The 21150-nt window shown below is 43.2% G+C and overlaps 1 protein-coding gene and 5 long non-coding RNA genes across 15 annotated transcripts in view; 5 read left to right on the forward strand and 1 right to left on the reverse strand.

Moving 5' to 3' along the window:
* The window catches only part of LOC124285172 (cell death-inducing p53-target protein 1-like), a 44045-nt gene extending 30090 nt beyond the window's left edge, over positions 1–13955 (forward strand). For 4 of the 8 annotated variants that reach the window (XM_046721359.1, XM_046721360.1, XM_046721361.1 and 1 more), the window contains 2 exons: positions 5171–5366; positions 12989–13706. In XM_046721359.1, coding sequence (XP_046577315.1) covers positions 5171–5366; positions 12989–13097 — 305 coding nt within the window. In that variant the 3' untranslated portion in view covers positions 13098–13706. Of the gene's footprint in view, positions 1–1039; positions 1064–5170; positions 5367–12988 lie in introns of all 8 variants that reach the window. The other 4 variants (XM_046721357.1, XM_046721358.1, XM_046721355.1 and 1 more) reach the window with 2 other exon arrangements.
* On the forward strand, positions 3746–4706 carry LOC124285176. 3 transcript variants are annotated; one of them, XR_006900747.1, is made up of 3 exons: positions 3746–3869; positions 4064–4110; positions 4567–4706. It is a non-coding gene; the product is annotated as an uncharacterized LOC124285176 (long non-coding RNA). The 3 variants fall into 3 exon arrangements; XR_006900746.1 differs by having other exon boundaries at positions 3750–3839; positions 4034–4110; XR_006900748.1 differs by having other exon boundaries at positions 3781–3839.
* Positions 8954–9550, forward strand: LOC124285178. Its single transcript, XR_006900750.1, has 3 exons — positions 8954–8998; positions 9325–9353; positions 9521–9550. It is a non-coding gene; the product is annotated as an uncharacterized LOC124285178 (long non-coding RNA).
* On the forward strand, positions 11952–12380 carry LOC124285177. The gene is made up of 3 exons (XR_006900749.1): positions 11952–12005; positions 12286–12330; positions 12370–12380. It is a non-coding gene; the product is annotated as an uncharacterized LOC124285177 (long non-coding RNA).
* Positions 13956–15156: 1201 nt separating the features above from the next.
* Positions 15157–16807, forward strand: LOC124285174. Its single transcript, XR_006900744.1, has 2 exons — positions 15157–15360; positions 15506–16807. It is a non-coding gene; the product is annotated as an uncharacterized LOC124285174 (long non-coding RNA).
* Positions 16341–16853, reverse strand: LOC124285175. The gene is made up of 2 exons (XR_006900745.1): positions 16819–16853; positions 16341–16666 (listed from the first exon to the last, which is right to left on the reverse strand). It is a non-coding gene; the product is annotated as an uncharacterized LOC124285175 (long non-coding RNA).
* Between the last annotated feature and the right edge of the window lie 4297 nt (positions 16854–21150).

Below are 21150 nucleotides of genomic sequence, written 5' to 3' on the forward strand. Positions count from 1 at the left end.
AGCTTGTTTTGTTGAGGACTTCCAGTAGCCTTTTCTGTTGAGGACATCCTGCAGCTTGTTCTGTTGAGGACATCCTGCAGCTTGTACTGTTGTGGACATCCTGCAGCCTGTTCTGTTGAGGACATCCTGCAGCTTGTTCTGTAGAAGACATCCTGCAGCTTGTTCTGTTGAGGACATCCTGCAGCTTGTTCTGTTGTGGAACTCCTGCAGCTTCTTGTCTTGAAGCTATCCGAGAACATCCTGCAGCTTGTTCTGTTGAGGACATCCTGTAGCTTTTTCTGTTGGGGCATCCTGCAGCTTGTTCTGTTGAGGACTTCCTGCAGCTTGTTCTGTTGAAGCTATCCTGCAGCTTGTTTTGTTGAGAACTTCCTCTAGGCTGTTCTTTTGAGGACATCCTGTAACTTTTTCTGTTGGGGGCATCCTGCAGCTTGTTCTGTTTAGGACTTCATGCAGCTTGTTCTGTTGTGGACCTCCTGCAGCTTGTTCTGTTGAGGACTTCCTGCAACTTGTCCTGTAGAAGACATCCTGCAGCTTGTTCTGCAAGTGTTTTTACATTATGTAGAGTGGTGTATCTGATTTGTGTATTTTATGTAGTCAGCACTTGCTTCAACTCCCAATACATTTTGGCAGGGGTACTTTGTGTTAACACCATTTCAATATCTTGGTGGTGGGATGCAGTCTTTATTGTGTTGTACCATACTGCATGCTACTTGACCTATGTTAGTTGGTGCCCTTTGTAAGACCATAACCAGAATATTAAATATATATAGCATCTCTTAATGGCTGGATTAATGCTAAGTTTTAACATTAATGTCAGTAATTCCTGAATGTTTTGTTTCTGCTGTCCAGATTATAAGTCTGACTAATCAGTTCAGTTCAATTTAATTTGACATTTTGTGACGTTCCACATGGCAACGTGCATTAATCAGCTATGCAGCAATATGGTACTGTGTAAATATTGTCAAGTCATCCTTGATATGTCGATTTGTGGTGGTTTCATTTCTTTTAATCCTTGTGCTTCATTGTGTTAATATTTCAGGTTACCATGGTTACAGTCAGCCAGGTGTGTAAGGAAGAAGGTCTGATAGTTTATTTGTCAGTCATTGATTGTTAACCTTGTTCAACCCCTTGATGTTTGTGGCCATCAGAAGTGATTTGTTGGCCACTTCTATTCACTGGTTTTGATTACAATATCTTGGTGCTGGTTGTGTTGTTTACATGTTCTGTATGAGTGTTCAAACAGTTGACTTAATTTAGCCAGTTGGAAAATCAGTATCATTCACTTATAATGACTCTTAGTGACTCGCATAGGAATGTGTCAAACAGATATCATGTTTATTCAGAGAATTGATTTACTGGATTTGTTCAGTGCTATTGATCTTTCATTGGCTTTTGTACATTGATACCTGGATTTGAGTCTTTTAAATTAGTTTATGTTAAAAGTAAATGTGCATTTGATTGACTTTCTGCCTGTTTGAACACCATACTTGAATGTGACACCTGTAACCAGTGTCTGTAGTGACACCTGTAACCAGTGTCTGTAGTGACACCTGTAACCAGTGTCTGTAGTGACACCTGTAACCAGTGTCTGTAGTGACACCTGTAACCAGTGTCTGTAACAAACTCACTGTTTCTCCATACATAGACATTATCACTCAGTTTCTTTCACTTTGTAAATCTATATGTTGTTTCCTTTGTCTTCCAATTGATACGATTTCATTTGTTACGGTTATTTTTGGTTTTCTTTCCCTGGCACAATATAGTTCACAGTGACCTCAAGATGTGATATTGATATGAATACCGCCTCTGTGCAACCATTCTTATGCTGCTAAGGACACTGTCAGTAAGCTGAAGAAAGCAACACTGCCATGATGGTGACTGTGTGACGTCTGCTCTTTCTGACAGATTGTGTCCCCGTGTTGCATGTAAGCTAAATTCCCTCATCCAGTGGGCTGGTGGTCAACAATCTTCATCTGGAGATGGGGATCTTGACCTTTGATCCAGTCAATGTGACCTGCTGCTCAAGACCCTTAACTCCTGTCCTTATTTTGAACCCTGTACTTTTTGTTGAGGTACATTCAGAAACAAGGATTTAGTTTGCCCAATCTTCTTGGTTGTGGTGTGTAGTCCCATTTTGCAGATAGGTATTATTCTGGCATATGTACACTTTTTGGGGTTCATTAAGGGGCATTCGGCCACCAACTGCAATTGGTACTAAGCAGTTGAATTTACATCCAACACAACATTTTACTGTCTTGAATGAACTAGGCATTTAGACGTGATTCCTGATATTTACTTGTCTTTGGTTACCACTCTTGCAGCATCAGTCTATTATATTTGGCTCACCTGGCCATGTGACCAAGTGGAAGCCATGTTCAAACTGATCATTGTCATTATCTTAAACCTTTTGTGAATCGATTCTTGTTATTAGAAATGAAATAATTTTTTTCGATGGTAGAGTATATAGTGACAAGTTTCATTATTTTTCTTTTATGTTTGTTTACAAAATATTAACATTTTTTATCTTTTTTTTTAGGATATATGTTTATTGCAGTAACTAGCTCATGATTGAGAAATATTCATTATCAAGGCAACATTAGTAGCTCCAAACGTATTCTAAATATTGATACAGGCACAAATACTAAAGGCTGTTGATGTTAAGAATTTGTCAGTGTGAAACCCTTGACAGGACAATACTGTGAAACGTTTAAAACTGTTCTGTGTATCTATAGCATAGTCCCATAGGGAATGTTGAAGTCCATCTTACAAGGCAGGGAATGTTGAGGACTATCATACAAGGCAGGTAATGTTAAGGTCCATCTTACCAAGGCAGGGAATGGTGAGGTCCATCTTAAGAGGCAGGAAATGTTGAGGTCCATCTTACCAAGGCAGGGAATGTTGAGATCCATCTTACCAAGGCAGGGAATGTTGAGGTCCATCTTACAAGGCAGGGAATGTTGAGGTCCATCTTACAAGGCAGGGAATGTTGAGGTCCATCTTACAAGGCAGGGAATGTTGAGGTCCATCTTACAAGGCAGGGAATGTTGAGGTCCATCTTACCAAGGCAGGGAATGTTGAGGTCCATCCATCTCTACAAGGCAGGGAATGTTGAGGTCCATCTTACAAGGCAGGTAATGTTGAGGTCCATCTTACAAGGCAGGGAATGTTGAGGTCCATCTTACCAAGGCAGGGAATGTTGAGGTCCATCTTACCAAGGCAGGGAATGTTGAGGTCCATCTTACAAGGCAGGGAATGTTGAGGTCCATCTTACCATACAGGGAATGGCCATCTTACAAGGCAGGTAATGTTGAGGTCCATCTTACCAAGGCAGGGAATGTTGAGGTCCATCTTACAAGGCAGGGAATGTTGAGGTCCATCTTACAAGGCAGGGAATGTTGAGGTCCATCTTACCAAGGCAGGGAATGTTGAGGTCCATCTTAAGAGGCAGGGAATGTTGAGGTCCATCTTACAAGGCAGGGAATGTTGAGGTCCATCTTACCAAGGCAGGGAATGTTGAGGTCCATCTTACAAGGCAGGGAATGGAGGTCCATCTTACAAGGCAGGGAATGTTGAGGTCCATCTTACAAGGCAGGGAATGTTGAGGTCCATCTTACCAAGGCAGGGAATGTTGAGGTCCATCTTACAAGGCAGGTAATGTTGAGGTCCATCTTACCAAGGCAGGGAATGTTGAGGTCCATCTTACCAAGGCAGGGAATGTTGAGGTCCATCTTACAAGGCAGGGAATGTTGAGGTCCATCTTACCAAGGCAGGGAATGTTGAGGTCCATCTTACAAGGCAGGGAATGTTGAGGTCCATCTTACAAGGCAGGGAATGTTGAGGTCCATCTTACCAAGGCAGGGAATGTTGAGGTCCATGAGGTCCATCTTACCAAGGGCAGGGAATGTTGAGGTCAGGGGAATGTTGAGGTCCATCTTACCAAGGCAGGGAATGTTGAGGTCCATCTTACAAGGCAGGAGTTGAGGTCCAGGCAGGGAATGTTGAGGTCCATCTTTACAAGGCAGGGAATGTTGAGGTCCATCTTACCAAGGCAGGGAATGTTGAGGTCCATCTTACAAGGCAGGGAATGTTGAGGTCCATCTTACAAGGCAGGTAATGTTGAGGTCCATCTTACAAGGCAGGGAATGTTGTGGTCTATCTTACAAGGCAGGGAATGTTGATCTTACAAGGTCCATCTTACAAGGCAGGGGTAATGTTGAGGTCCATCTTACCAAGGCAGGGAATGTTGAGGTCCATCTTACAAGGCAGGGAATGTTGAGGTCCATCTTACCATGGCAGGCATCTTACAAGGCAGGTAATGTTGAGGTCCATCTTACAAGGCAGGTAATGTTGCCATCTTACAAGGCAGGTAATGTTGAGGTCCATCTTACAGGTCCATCTTACAAGGCAGGGAATGTTGGAGGTCATCTTACATGGCAGGAATGTTGAGGTCCATCTTACCAAGGCAGGGAATGTTGAGGTAGGCAGGGAATGTTGAGGTCCATCTTACCATGGCAGGGAATGTTGAGGTCCATCTTACAAGCCAGGGAATGTTGAGGTCCAAGGCAGGGAATGTTGAGGTCCATCTTACCAAGGCAGGGAATGTTGAGGTCTATCTTACCATGGCAGGGAATGTTGAGGTCCATCTTACAAGGCAGGGAATGTTGAGGTCTATCTTACAAGGCAGGTAATGTTGAGGTCCATCTTACAAGGCAAGTAATGTTGAGGTCTATCTTACAAGGCAGGGAATGTTGAGGTCCATCTTACATGGCAGGGAATGTTGAGGTCCATCTTACCAAGGCAGGGAATGTTGAGGTCCATCTTACCATGGCAGGGAATGTTGAGGTCCATTTTACCTAGGCAGGGATAGTTGATTTCTATCTCATAACGGCTTAGAATGTTGAGTTCTGTCTTATGAAGGCAGGGAATGTTGAGTCCTGTCTTAGAATGGTCTAGAAAATTCATCTTAGAAATGTCTTGATTATTTAGGTCTCTTGTAAGATCTTGTATTTTTTGCTGTTTAGTGTATAATATCTCTTGAAATGAGTCCCTACCTTTTGTATTCGCTCAAGATATACTTTAAAGAAAACTATTTTCATAAAGATGAACCTGTCTTATAGAAGGACTGGCAAGTCTGTATAAACTGTGCTGATGGTATGAGGATATGTTGCAGGTCAGCCCGGTTACACACAGGGACAGACAAGCACCACTGTGGTGGTCCAACAGCCTACCATCGCTGTCGTACAGCAGTTCAGGGAGGCACCGGTACAGACCCAGTGTCCACACTGTGCCGCACAGATCGTCACGGCAACTCACTATGACAATGGCACGTTTACCTGGGTCATCTGTCTCATCCTGTGCCTTGTTGGGTAGGTGTGCTTGGTTGGATTGTGTGAGCCCGTTTTGTTGGGTAGATGTGCTTGGTTGGATTGTGTGAGCCCGTTTTGTTGGGTAGATGTGCTTGGTTGGATTGTGTGAGCCTGTTTAGTTGGGTAGGTGTGTCTGATTGGATTGTGTGAGCCTGGTTTGTTGGGTAGGTGTGCTTGGTCGAATGGTGTGAAGCTGGTTTTTGGGTAGGTGTGTCTGGTCGAATTGTGTGAGTGTGTTTAGTTGGGTAGGTTGGTCTGAGTGGATTGTGTGAGCCTGTTTGTGGGGTAGGTGTGTCTGATTGGATTGTGTGAGCCTGGTTTGTTCGTTAGGTGTGCCTGATCGAATGGTGTGAAGCTGTTTTGTTGGGTACGTGGGTCTGGGTGGATTGTGTGAGCCTGTTTGTGGGGTAGGTGTGCATGGTTGGATTGTGTGAGCCTGTTTGTTGGGTAGGTGTGCCTGGTCGAATTGTGTGAGCCTGTTTGTGAGGTAGGTGGGTCTGGATGGATTGTGTGAGCCTGTTTGTGGGTAGGTGGACCGAGTTGTTTGATCTGTTGATGTAGGGTGATCATAAACTTTTAAGAATTGTTCACATTGACAGTTAACATCTGAAATTTGTCCATACATTTGTAGTAGCAGTAGCAGTAGCAGTAGCAGTAGTAGCAGTAGTTAGTAGTTAGTAGTAGTAGTGGTGGTATTTAGTAGTACTAGTAGTTAGTATAGCTTTGTGTTTTTATACCTATTATATATCACACTTTGCATCTCTCCTTATACTCCCATTTCTCGTATCCCCTGCTGTGGTATAGCTGGAATATGGTTAAAAGTGGCGTAACACTGAGCTCACTCACTCTCTCCCTATACTATCAATCCCTGTTGGAACCAACAGTATATTTCCAGTTTTAAAACACTTGACCCAATGCACCACAGTTTCCATCATCTTCCCTTGTCATTGTCACCGTTCTGTGCCTATAAAACTCTGTGCCCATACAGCTCTGTACCCACACAGCCCTATCCCACACAGCTCTGTGCCCACACAGCCCTGTACCCACACAGCTCTGTACCCACACAGCCCTCTACCCACGCAGCTCTGCCCCCACACAGCTCTGTACCCACACAGCCCTCTACCCACGCAGCTCTGTACCCACACAGCTGTGTGCCAATACACGTCAGCGTCCATACAGCACGTGTAGCTCGTTCTTCCACAGAAGACCGCCTCCGTGGTGTAGTGGTTAGAGCGTCCGCCCGGAGAGCGGAAGGTCGCGGGTTCAATCCCCGACCGCGTCATACCAAAAGACGTTAAAATATGGTACTTGTTGGTCCCTGCCTGGCGCTCGGCATTAATGGGTACAAGAAGGGACTGGTCGGCTCAGAGTCAGTATACTGTGTCTGAGTGGGGTATTCATGCTTCACTGCGGCATGGTATCTCAGTGAGCTAGCACTATAAAACCAGCTTAAGTCTGGGCTAGTACAAGCAGCCGCACATACACACTTATGCACGTTGTCATATGAGCGAAATATTCTCAAGCACGACGTTAAACCCAATTTCACCTCACCTCTTCCACAGAAATATCATTCTCTTTTATGACCTGAGTCTGGTCCATGACGGTGCACGCATTTTAGCAGGTGATTTTGTGCATTGACCTTATTCATAAAAATTGAGAGGCATTATCATGCAGCATTTCAAAGACCAAGATGCGACAAGTCTGGTGTTTCCCAGTGTTTAGCATACACACTATGCTTTGTCCTGGACAAGGGAATAGTGGAAAGGATTAGATATTTCTAACCAATTGTGAGAGTGTGTTACATGAACAACCAGTTGGATAAGATGTCAACTAGTTTGCATTAGCACAGTGAGTATTAAGCAATGCACTCATGCACAAGCCGTCAGTATAAGACTACTTCATGAGGTGTGTGTTTGTAGGTGTCATCAGTATAAGACTACTTCATGAGGTGTGTGTTTGTAGATGTCATCAGTATAAGACTACTTCATGAGGTGTGTGTTTGTAGATGTCATCAGTATAAGACTACTTCATGAGGTGTGTGTTTGCAGGTGTCATCAGTGTAAGACTACTTCATGAAGTGTGTGTTTGTAGATGTCATCAGTATAAGACTACTTCATGAGGTGTGTGTTTGTAGGTGTCATCAGTATAAGACTACTTCATGAGGTGTGTGTTTGCAGGTGTCATCAGTATAAGACTACTTCATGAGGTGTGTGTTTGTAGGTGTGTGTTTGCAGGTGTCATCAGTATAAGACTACTTCATGAGGTGTGTGTTTGTAGATGTCATCAGTATGAGACTACTTCATGAGGTGTGTGTTTGTAGGTGTCATCAGTATAAGACTACTTCACGAGGTGTGTGTTTGTAGGTGTCATCAGTATAAGACTACTTCATGAGGTGTGTGTTTGTAGGTGTGTGTTTGTAGGTGTCATCAGTATAAGACTACTTCATGAGGTGTGTGTTTGCAGGTGTCATCAGTGTAAGACTACTTCATGAGGTGTGTGTTTGCAGGTGTGGTCAGTATAAGACTACTTCATGAGGTGTGTGTTTGCAGGTGTGGTCAGTATAAGACTACTTCATGAGGTGTGTGTTTGTAGGTGTCATCAGTATAAGACTACTTCATGAGGTGTGTGTTTGTAGGTGTCATCAGTATAAGACTACTTCATGAGGTGTGTGTTTGCAGGTGTGGTCAGTATAAGACTACTTCATGAGGTGTGTGTTTGCAGGTGTCAGTCAGTATAAGACTACTTCATGTGGTGTGTGTTTGTAGGTGTGTGTTTGCAGGTGTGGTCAGTGTAAGACTACTTCATGAGGTGTGTGTTTGTAGGTGTCATCAGTATAAGACTACTTCATGAAGTGTGTGTTTGTAGATGTCATCAGTATAAGACTACTTCATGAAGTGTGTGTTTGTAGATGTCATCAGTATAAGACTACTTCATGAGGTGTGTGTTTGTAGGTGTCATCAGTATAAGACTACTTCATGAGGTGTGTGTTTGTAGGTGTGGTCAGTATAAGACTACTTCATGAGGTGTGTGTTTGCAGGTGTGGTCAGTATAAGACTACTTCATGAGGTGTGTGTTTGCAGGTGTGGTCAGTATAAGACTACTTCATGTGGTGTGTGTTTGTAGGTGTGTGTTTGCAGGTGTCATCAGTATAAGACTACTTCACGAGGTGTGTGTTTGCAGGTGTCATCAGTATAAGACTACTTCATGAGGTGTGTGTTTGTAGGTGTGTGTTTGCAGGTGTCATAAGACTACTTCATGAGGTGTGTGTTTGCAGGCTACTATAAGACTACTTCATGAGGTGTGTGTTTGCAGATGTCATCAGTATAAGACTACTTCATGAGGTGTGTGTTTGTGAGGTGTCATCAGTATAAGACTACTTCATGAGGTGTGTGTTTGTAGGTGTCATCAGTATAAGACTACTTCATGAGGTGTGTTTGTGTTTGTAGGTGTGTGTTTGCAGGTGTCATCAGTATAAGACTACTTCATGAGGTGTGTGTTTGCAGGTGTCATCAGTATAAGACTACTTCATGAGGTGTGTGTTTGCAGGTGTCATCAGTATAAGACTACTTCATGAGGTGTGTGTTTGCAGGTGTGGTCAGTATAAGACTACTTCATGAGGTGTGTGTTTGCAGGTGTGGTCAGTATAAGACTACTTCATGAGGTGTGTGTTTGCAGGTGTGGTCAGTATAAGACTACTTCATGAGGTGTGTGTTTGCAGGTGTCATCAGTAGTGTGTGTGTTTTGCAGGCCTGCATAAGACTACTTCATGAGGTGTGTGTTTGTAGGTGTCATCAGTATAAGACTACTTCATGAAGTGTGTGTTTTGCAGGTGTGGTCAGTATAAGACTACTTCATGAGGTGTGTGTTTGCAGGTGTCATCAGTGTAAGACTACTTCATGAGGTGTGTGTTTGTAGGTGTCATCAGCATAAGACTACTTCATGAGGTGTGTGTTTGTAGGTGTGGTCAGTATAAGACTACTTCATGAGGTGTGTTTTGCAGGTGTCATCAGTGTATAAGACTACTCATGAGGTGTGTTTGTTTGCAGGTGTGGTCAGTATAAGACTACTTCCATGAGGTGTGTGGTGTCATCAGTATAAGACTACTTCATGTGTGTGTTTGGTGAGGTGTCATCAGTATAAGACTACTTCATGAGGTGTGTGTTTGCAGGTGTCATCAGTATAAGACTACTTCATGAGGTGTGTGTTTGCAGGTGTCATCAGTATAAGACTACTTCATGAGGTGTGTGTGTTTGCAGGTGTCATCAGTATAAGACTACTTCATGAGGTGTGTGTTTGTAGGTGTCATCAGTATAAGACTACTTCATGAGGTGTGTGTTTGCAGGTGGCCATCAGTATAAGACTACTTCATGAGGTGTGTTTGCAGGTGTCATCAGTATAAGACTACTTCCATGAGGTGTGTGTTTGTAGGTGTGTTTGCAGGTGTCACTCAGTATAAGACTACTTCATGAGGTGTGTGTGTTGCAGGTGTCATCAGTGTAAGACTACTTCATGAGGTGTGTGTTTGCAGGTGTGGTCAGTATAAGACTACTTCATGAGGTGTGTGTTTGCAGGTGTCAATCAGTATAAGACTACTCATGAGGTGTGTGTTTGCAGGTGTGGTCAGTATAAAGACTACTTCATGAGGTGTGTGTTTGCAGGTGTGGTCAGTATAAGACTACTCATGAGGTGTGTGTGTGTTTGTAGGTGTGTGTTTGCAGGTGTGGTCAGTATAAGACTACTTCATGAGGTGTGTGTTTGCAGGTGTCATCAGTATAAGACTACTTCATGAGGTGTGTGTTTGCAGGTGTCATCAGTATAAGACTACTTCATGAGGTGTGTGTTTGCAGGTGTCATCAGTATAAGACTACTTCATGAGGTGTGTGTTTGTAGGTGTCATCAGTATAAGACTACTTCCATGAGGTGTGTGTTTGCAGGTGTGGTCAGTATAAGACTACTTCAGTTAATGCATGAGGTGTGTGTTTGCAGGTGTGGTCAGTATAAGACTACTTCCGATGTAGGTGTGTGTTTAAGACAGGTGTGTGTTTGCAGATGTCAGTATAAGACTACTTCATGAGGTGTGTGTGTTCAGTACAAGTACTTCATGAGGTGTGGGTGTTTGCAGGTGTCATCAGTATAAGACTACTTCACGAGGTGTGTGTTTGGAGGTGTCATCAGCATAAGACTATTTCATGAGGTGTGTGTTTGCAGGTGTCATCAGCATAAGACTACTTCATGAGGTGTGTGTTTGTAGGTGTCATCAGACTACTTCCATGATAAGACTACTTCTCCATGAGGTGTGTGTTTTGCGTCGGTCAGCATAAGACTACTCAAGGTGTGTGTTTGCAGGTGTGGCTCAGTATAAGACTACTTCAACGAGGTGTGTGTTTGTAGGTGTCATCAGTATAAGACTACTTCCATGAGGTGTGTGTTTGTAGGTGTCATCAGTATAAGACTACTTCATGAGGTGTGTGTTTGCAGGTGTCATCAGTATAAGACTACTTCATGAGGTGTGTGTTTGCAGGTGCATAAGACTACCTACGAGGTGTGGCTCATCAGTATAAGACTACTTCATGAGGTGTGTGTTTGCAGGTGTGTGTTTGCAGGTCAGTATAAGACTACTTCCACCGAGGTGTGTGTTTGCAGGTGTCATCAGTAGAAGATTTCTTCATGAGGTGTGTGTTTGCAGGTGTCATCAGTGTAAGACTACTTCAACGAGGTGTGTGTTTTGTAGGTGTCATCAGTATAAGACTACTTCATGAGGTGTGTGGTTCATGAGGTGCAGGTGTGGTCAGTATAAGACAACTTCATCTGGTGTGTTTTGTAGATGTGGTCAGTATAAGACTACTCTAAGGAGGTGTGTGTTTGCAGGTGTGGTCAGTATATGACTACTTCATGTGGTGTGTGTTTGCAGGTGTGGTCAGTATAAGACTACTTCATGTGGTGTGTGTTTTGCAGGTGTCATCAGTATAAAGACTACTTCATGAGGTGTGTGTTTGTAGGTGTCATCAGTATAAGACTACTCTTTGTGAGGTGTGTGTTTCACTTCACGACAGGTGTGTTTGGAGGCGTGGTCAGTATAAGACTGCTTTATGAGGTGTGTGTTTGTAGGTGTCATCAGTATAAGACTACTTCATGATTCATGAGGTGTGTGTTTGGAGGTGTGTGTTTACAGGTGTGGTCAGTATAAGACTACTTCACGAGGTGTGTGTTTGTAGGTGTCATCAGTATAAGATTTCTTCATGAGGTGTGTGTTTGTAGGTGTCATCAGTGTAAGACTACTTCACGAGGTGTGTGTTTGTAGGTGTCATCAGTATAAGACTACTTCATGAGGTGTGTGTTCGCAGGTGTGGTCAGTTTAAGACAACTTCATCTGGTGTGTTTTTGTAGATGTGGTCAGTATAAGACTACTTCATGAAGTGTGTGTTTGCAGGTGTGGTCAGTATAAGACTACTTCATGAGGTGTGTGTTTGTAGGTGTCATCAGTATAAGACTACTTCATCAGGTGTGTGTGTTTTGCAGGTGTCATCAGTATACAAGACTACTTCACCAGAGGTGTGTGTGTTGTAGGTGTCATCAGTATAAGACTACTTCATGAGGTGTGTGTTTGCAGGTGTGGTCAGTATAAGACTACTTCATGAGGTGTGTGTTTGCAGGTGTGGTCAGTATAAGACTACTTCATGAGGTGTGTGTTTGTAGGTGTCATCAGTATAAGACTACTGCATGAAGTGTGTGTTTGCAGGTGTCAGGTGTGTGTTTGCAGGTGTGGTCAGTATAAGACTACTTCATGAGGTGTGTGTTTTGTAGGTGTCATCAGTATAAGACTACTTCATGAGGTGTGTGTTTGCAGGTGTCATCAGTATAAGACTTCTTCATGAGGTGTGTGTTTGTAGGTGTCATCAGTGTAAGACTACTTCACAAGGTGTGTGTTTGCAGGTGTGGTCAGTATAAGACTACTTCATGAGGTGTGTTTGCAGGTGTCATCAGTATAAGACTACTTCATGAGGTGTGTTTGCAGGTGTGGTCAGTATAAGACTACTTCATGAGGTGTGTGTTTGCCAGGTGTCATCAGTATAAGACTACTTCATGAGGTGTGTGTTTGCAGGTGTATCGGTATGAGACTACTTCCATGAGGTGTGTGTTTGCAGGTGTGGTCAGTATAAGACTACTTCATGTGGTGTGTGTTTGTAGGTGTCATCAGTATAAGACTACTTCATGAGGTGTGTGTTTGCAGGTGTGGTCAGTATAAGACTACTTCACGAGGTGTGTGTTTGTAGGTGTCATCAGTATAAGACTACTTCATGAGGTGTGTGTTTGCAGGTGTCATCAGTATAAGACTACATTCATAAGAAGTGTGTGTTTTGCAGGTGTCATCAGTATAAGACTACTTCATGAGGTGTGTGTTTGCAGGTGTCATCAGTATAAGACTACTTCATGAAGTGTGTGTTTGCAGGTGTCATCAGTGTAAGACTACTTCACGAGGTGTGTGTTTGCAGGTGTCATCAGTATAAGACTACTTCATGAGGTGTGTGTTTGCAGGTGTGGTCAGTATAAGACTACTTCATGAGGTGTGTGTTTGCAGGTGTCATTAGTATAAGACTTCTTCATGAAGTGTGTGTTTGCAGGTGTGATTTCTTCTGCTGTCTAATCCCGTTCTGCGTGGATGGCTGCAAGGATGTTATCCACACCTGCCCCAACTGTAAAGCCATGGTGGCCCGATGGAGTCGGATGTGAGCCCCCTGACATGGCAGAAGAGAGCAAGCATCACCATGGTGACAAGGAGTAGGCTAGTGTCAACAAATTCACCACATTTCCTAAATGGTGGCCTACAGCTATGTATTGTCTAATTCTGTATTGTTATGTTAAACTAAACAATGTCTTGTATGATATAACATATTCTGGACCAACCTGTTTCTTTTTTGTTGGTTTATCTTGTAAATGATATACATGTGTTTTACTCAAGTGTACTTTTACCAATTTTGTCTTGCAGTTAAACAGTTTAACTAGGGTTTAGTGGTTTCCATCTATTGCACAATGTTAATACAGCGACCTTCATCTTCTGTCTTATTGATGGGACTTGGGTTGTTGACAGCGTACCATACAGTGGTCTTTACATAATGTATGGTGTCCTGTGATGTACATTGTTGATGTGCGGTATCACTGTACTATTTAGTGGAAGAGTAAAGGCAGTTGACAACTTTGATGTCTCTGTTCTCACCACCTTGATGCACGTCGGCATTATGTAAAGTGTTAATGTTAATGTTAATTAACATGCAGTGAAAATTCTCAATCCTCACAGACACAATCTTGATGGATTTTATATTTTTATAATAGAATAGTGCAGAGAAAGACACGTCATGAATGTGGGTTTGTTCTTGTGTGGGAAGTGTTGCTGCTGGATGCAAGCTGTAGGCCCCTATCACGTACTGATCATACTGGTCGGCAACTCAGTACTGTAGGCCCCTATCACGTACTGATCATACAGGTCGGCAACTCAGTACTGTAGGCCCCTATCACGTACTGATCATACAGGCCGGCAACTCAGTACTGTAGGCCCCTATCACGTACTGATCATACAGGTCGGCAACTCAGTACTGTAGGCCCCTATCAATGACTGGCTCATACTGGTCGGCAACTCATTGCTGTAGGCCCCATCCGCGCACTGATCATACTGGCGCTCAGCAACCTAGGTACTGTAGGCCCCTATCACGCACTGATCATACCGGTCGGCAACTCAGTACTGTAGGCCCCATCAGCATTACTGATCATACTGATATAGGCAGCTCAGTACTGTAGGCCCCTATCGCGTACTGATCATACTGGTCGACAACGCTCAGTACTGTAGGCCCCTATCATGTACTGATCATACAGGCCGGCAACTCAGTACTGTAGGCCCTATCCGCGTTACTGATCATGCTGATGTCGGCAACTCAGTACTGTAGGCCCGATCGCGTGACACTGATCACACAGGTCGGCAACTCCAGTACTGTAGGCCCCTATCGCGTGCTGATCATACAGGCGGCAACTCAGTACTGTAGGCCCCTATCGCATGCACTGATCATACAGGCCGACAACTCAGTACTGTAGGCCCCGATCACGCATTGCTGATCATGCTGGTGCGGCAACTCAGTACTGGTAGGCCCCTATCGCGTACTGATCATACAGGCCGGCAACTCAATTACTGTAGGCCCTATCGCATTACTGATCACACAGGCCGGCAACTCAGTACTGTAGGCCCCTATCGCGTACTGATCATACTGGTGAAACAGCAACTCAGTACTGTAGGCCCCTATCACGCGACTGATCATACAGGCCGCAACTCAGTACTGTAGGCCCCCTATCACGCATGCGATCATACAGGCCGGCAACTCAGTACTGTAGGCCCCTATCACGATACTGATCATACAGGGCGGCAACTCAGTACTGTAGGCCCCTATCGCATTGCTGATCATACTGGCGGCAACTCAGTACTGTAGGCCCTATCACGCATTACTGATCATACTGGCCCGCAACTCAGTACTGTAGGCGTAGGCCCTCGCATGCTGATTTCGTACTGATCATACGTGGCGCTCAGTACTGTAGAAGCCCTATCATCATTGCTGATCATACTGGCCGGCAACTCAGTTGCTGTGAGCGCCTATCACGCATACTGATCATACTCCCGACAACTCAGTACTGTAGCCTATCGCGTTACTGATCATACAGGCCGACAAACTCAGTACTGTAGGCCTATCATGTACTGATCATACGATCATACAGGCCGGGCAACTCAGTACTGTAGGCCCCTATCACGCACTGATCATACAGGCCGGCAACTCAGTACTGTAGGCCCTATCGCGTGCTGATCATACAGGCCGAGCAACTTCCAGTACTGTAGGCCCCTATCACGTACTGATCATACAGGCCGGCAACTCAGTACTGTAGGCCCCTATCACGTACTGATCATACAGGCCGGCAACTCAGTACTGTAGGCCCCTATCACGTACTGATCATACTGGTCGGCAACTCAGTACTGTAGGCCCCTATCACGTGCGCGATCATACAGGCCGACAACTCAGTACTGTGTAGGCCCCTATCGCATTACTGATCATGCTGGTCGGCAACTCAGTACTGTAGGCCCCTATCACGTACTGATCATACAGGCCGGCAACTCAGTACTGTAGGGAAACATTTGTCTCTTTAGTAACTGTGGTTAAAGTACCCATAAGATTGTTTGTAATAATCCCACTTTTACCTTAATTGTGTCAGTACTGATGTGAAGCCAAGTGAATATTGACCAGATTGTATGATGAACTGTCTCCTGTACATGAACATGCAAGTTCTCTCACAACAGATACAATATAGCTGCACTATGGTTTTACTATCTACATTTTTCAGCATGGTAATTTTAGTTTCTGTATATAAGAACCAGATACATTTAGCATTTTGTTTTTGTGTTTTTGTCATGAGACTTTAAAATAACCTTACTGTAGGAATCTTTTAAAGGATTTTAGGTGAATTATTCTTTAATACTGATGTAGGCTGCCCCTGTTCACCAGATGCGCTTTCTCCAACCGTAGTACACAATGTAAAACATGGCCACCAGGTCACTGATCAACTTTGATTTACTTCTGATGGTGGCTATTGTTTCTGATGGTGGGAACTATCAGCTCCTGATTGTGACCAGTTTGATCTTGACTATCAGATTATACCAATTTCAATTAAGTTTTCTTTGTAATGATCTACTCTGTCAAGGACAGTTTTTGGTTGATCTTGATGAAAATATACACTGCATTTTGCAGTTCTTGCCACCCATTTTCGATTGCTTCCTCAGTTTTCTCAATTTCCTTTTTGATTTCGGCTTTTATATCTCATGTTATCACTGATCTGTTTCACAAGTGATAACATAGAATAGATGAGCTTTAAATGTGTAAACATACCACGTGCCAAATTACAAGGACCCAAACTGTAGATACACGTATCACACCACTAGTTCCCAAGCAATATAGAGTGATGAAGTACTGTTAGACTTAGACTTACTGCACCAAATATGAAGTTTTCACACTAGAAAATGTAATATTGGTCACAGAGAAACAGTTCTCGTTGACCTGTCAATGCTAGATTCATAAAATGTGATTGCTCAGAAAGAGTCTGATACCAGAAGAGATTTGGTTCTCACAAGTGGTATTCACAGTTCATTTGCTCATGTGTTGTTATGAACCATCCACATACAGCTAGCTACACCCGTACACACCCACATACAGCTAGCTACACCCGTACACACCCACATACAGCTAGCTACACCCGTACACACCCACATACAGCTAGCTACACCCATTAATACTCCCACATACAGCTAGCTACACCCGTACACACCCACATACAGCTAGCTACACCCGTACACACCCACATACAGCTAGCTACACCAGTACACACCCACATACAGCTAGCTACACCCGTACACACCCACATACACCTAGCTACACCCGTACACACCCACATACACCTAGCTACACCATTACGCACCCACATACACCTAGGCTACACCCGGTACACACCTACATACACTGGCTCCACCGTGTACACACCTAATACACCTATCCAGCTTTACACACACTACACACACTCTAAAGTACTTTCAAACCAGTTTATGCTAATTTTTGCTGTCGTCCATTCATACATTATGTTCTTATTTTGAGGAAATCTGCCCTGTGTATTTGGCTCTACTTGTTATTTGTGTCCAATGCTTTTATCGTTAGTTTTGTATCCTAATATTCCTTCATAAATAAACTGTGTGTGCATAATATTGCAGTTGGCCATGTTTGTGTGTGGTGATTACCTGAAGGTGATGGTGTGGGCTAGTTCAGCCTCCTTGTAGCAGCAGGGGTGGATGTTGCAGCACTTGCCCTGGCAGTCACCATTGTTCCATCTGTAGTAGCCACAACTTGGCAGCAGCAGGATGGAAATGCTTTGTTTAAACCCAGTATATATGTATATGAGTGAGAGAGTTTAGTTTTACGCCACACTCAGCAATATTCCAGCTATATGGCGATGGTCTGTAAATAATCAAGTCAGGACCAGACAGACAATCCAATGATCAACAGCATGAGCATCGATCTACGCAATTGGATACAATGACATGTCAACCGAGTCAGCGAGCCTGACCACCCGATCCCATTAGTCGCCTTTTATGACAAGCATGTGTTACTGAAGATCAATTCTAACCCGGATCTTCACGTGTCGTATATGTATACTATTCACACTTTGCTGAGGATCAAATCATGGATTCAACAGAAACCTATGACGTGGGGTCAAATTTGGTTTAAATATCTAAGCTTATTGTAAGCATGGATCCTAAGTTTTAGTATGTCATTTCATCTTGTGGATCCCATACCTGCTATTGACAGGTGTTGTGTACTTGTCAGTGACTCGTTCCATGATTTGCAAAATGGTTGATTGGTGCCATGAAAACCATTTTTATCCCCCGCAACAACGAAGTTGCCGGGGATATAGAAACGAGTTCCGTCCATCCGTCACACTTTGTCCGAAGCATATCTCCTAAGCTATTCGTGATAGCTTAAAGGTCAAATGCAACCAAAAAATCAAACATAATTAAAACACAATTCTACCATGAATCAAGAAAATACTAGATTCTGGTTGACCGTTGTTCAGAAAAATCAAACGGCATCAATTGTGGATTGACGCTCATCTGATTGTAAGGCCGCTTCACCGCGCATTGACAAATCTTATTGTGAGAACTACTCCCGTTTGACCACAATGGTGGCGGATCATAATAACAACTCCGTGGATTTTGACGCTGATTTTCGAATATTCCACATAGGCAATTGGAAATTTTTGGATTAAAAATGCGTTTGATTTCATTGCGCTTCACTGCGCACGTATAGAACACTGCCGCACTACTTCAGCTTGACCACCAACATGACTAATATCAACACAACAGACGTGATGGAAATGCTGATAAAACATTTATTTAAACTCGAAAAATGCAATTATATGATTCCCCGTTTAGAATGGGAAATTTGCAAGATAGATCGAACGGTCTGGCGAAACACCACATTTATGCCACTCATAGTCATACTCCATCATATCCCGTTGCATCGTTCACAAAATAATTCTGATCTCTGCCAGCTTCCCCGCAAGGTTGTCACTGTTATGTTCATCTACTTTGAAAAACGCTTGGACACAGTCCAGTCCCAAACGATGAAAACAACGTTCCAAGGAATCACAAGTTAGTGGCATGTACACTAAGTGACTAAGCAGCAGCACTGTCACCCTTTTGTCGCATGCCGGGGTGGAGGCAGTACGTGAAATCATGATCGGCCGGTCATAAAAATCAACAGAGTAGTCCGACATCACCATTCTCGCCAACAACCAAACGGACTTCACTAAACGCAAGCTCACAGAAGCCATTCAGATCAAACGCCACAAGCCTACCATCAACCGTGACCAAGGATACTTCATTCCATCTGCTTATGATCCACTCCTCCACCAAGCCCAGTCTATTGTATAAACATCGCATCCATTGTATAATCATCTCATTGTAACTACATCTCTGGCTTCCATTCACTATCCTTTATGTACTTACTGGCTTCATCAGCTTACTGCTTAGCCAATCATGGCAATTATGTTGTTTCCTTTGTCTATTATGTTGTTTCATTGTTATATACAGTATATATATGCAGCTCCTACACTTCATGTATCACTCTTGCTTGACAACGGTACAAGAATCTGTATCGAAACGTCGCACTCACCAAAATAAAGAAGTTGTTATCTATAAAACTTGTTATATATTGTACGTCTCAACTTCTAAAATGCCACTCAAACAAGTTAGTCTTTGATGAGTTACAGGTCGTAGGTTGATCAGGAAAGTATCTATCCTTCGATTCTGCAGGGTTTAGATTCGACAGTCAGTCAAGTATTGCCCACTGTCACTTCAAATTTCAACCTTTCGCAAAATGTAAACACTGGCTCGTCCGCCATTTCAAACTGTTGCGTAACTGTCTACTTCGAAGAAAATAAGTAGGTCAGACGATTCCATTATAGTGTGGCCAGGGGGGTACAGTTTCACGGCACACGAAACAATAGGCTGGTTTTAGTCGTGTGGAGTTGGGATGAAAAAAACCCCAAGATCTCGGGTATTACATAATTGCATTGAATAAACAGGAGTTTGATTTCTTTGGACAGAATATTGTTATGTTGTAATGTTAAAAAAATACGAACGGCACCTACCGCTCCCTTCACAGACGAGTTCAATTCGCCTCGTCCCATGCCGGATTACGCAGTGTCTTCCGCAGAGCGAGGAAGTTCGATTTTAAATGGTTCATGGTAGAATGGAGATAACCCTAGTGTGTTTGAAAATCAGAGACATGCTTTACTGAATTGATGGCGACTAAATATTTCAATTGAAACCTCACGCTACGCGTTCGGTTCCAATTGAAATTTAGTCGCCATCAATTCAGTACGCGTTCGGTTCCAATTGAAATTTAGTCGCCATCAATTCAGTAAAGCATGTCTCTGATTTTCAAACACACTAGGTTTATCTCCTAATTATCACTTATTCATGACATATAATATACATTGCTGGTTATGGAAAAACATATAAACAATATTATAAGCGTACAATTGCAAATCAAAAGTGCAATATTTTGTACTTGGGTTTACTTCCCAGGAAACGAAGCAGCCGGGATGTTGGGTTTTGTAAATGCATGCTCATTTTTTGTGCATAAGATTTTGCAATCAACAGACACCATAACATGTCATGTGTACAAGTATCACACCTGCCTGTCTGTGTAATTAGAGACCAAACTCGGGCCATAAATCAATGCATTTTGTTTATGGTGTATAGCCTGATAGGTGTTAAGTTCAAATTGCATGTGGTCAGTGATCGAAGTTGTGTATTGAGTATTGTCATTAGCAGACGGGCAGGCAGACACATAGGTGTCAATAAAACAGACATTGAGTTTTGTCTGTGACAACGACATGTCTATATCACAGTTAACAATTCTGTCAACGCTAAATAATGACATTGCTTTCAAGCATCGAACTGAGAAAGTGACTCGGTAAGAAGAACGTGTGGTGAGATAGACAAATGAAATTATATAAACAGTTAAATCAGTAATCTACTGTCATAACATATAAAAAGCTTGCGCCTGTGAAATATCAACAAAACATAGCTCACACCAAAGCCTTCACCGAGTATTCACTGGACAACCCGCTTCCAAGCTGCGCGAACCTATTTCACTGCGCATGTGCTATGAGCGCAGCCCAGCTGTTGAAAGCACTTCAATTCCCCCAAGCGCTGGGGGAAAATTAGTGAATCGTTTGAACTACGATTTCGCGTGGGTTTTTTCATCGCGTTATTTTTCAACTTTATAAGTTGAATTTGCATTTTTGATGATTTGTTTCGGTAAGTCCATACCGAAAGGTATCAGAATCTGCAAAGTTGTGTTTTACGTTGCATGTGACCTTTAACCAAGCTTGGTACACATGTCAACCATGATCCCTAGATGTGCCTTTTGGGGGTAAGACCCAGATGTGAATTTTATTTTTTGCGGTTTCCATGGAAATGTGACTTAGGCTGTGGCTACGAGGATGTCATCTTGTTCGGAGCAGATCTTCCAAACTATTCATGCTAGCTTCATCAAACTTGGTACACATATCAAGCATGATCCCTAGATGTGCCTTTTGGGGGTTAGACCCAGATGTGAATTTTATTTTTTGCGGTTTCCATGGAAACATGACTTATACTGTGGCTATGAGGATGTCATCTTGTCCGGAGCAGATCTCC

This window comes from Haliotis rubra, unplaced genomic scaffold, assembly GCF_003918875.1.
Source record: "Haliotis rubra isolate DU_JTF1 unplaced genomic scaffold, ASM391887v1 Scf354, whole genome shotgun sequence".
NCBI lineage: Eukaryota > Metazoa > Mollusca > Gastropoda > Lepetellida > Haliotidae > Haliotis > Haliotis rubra.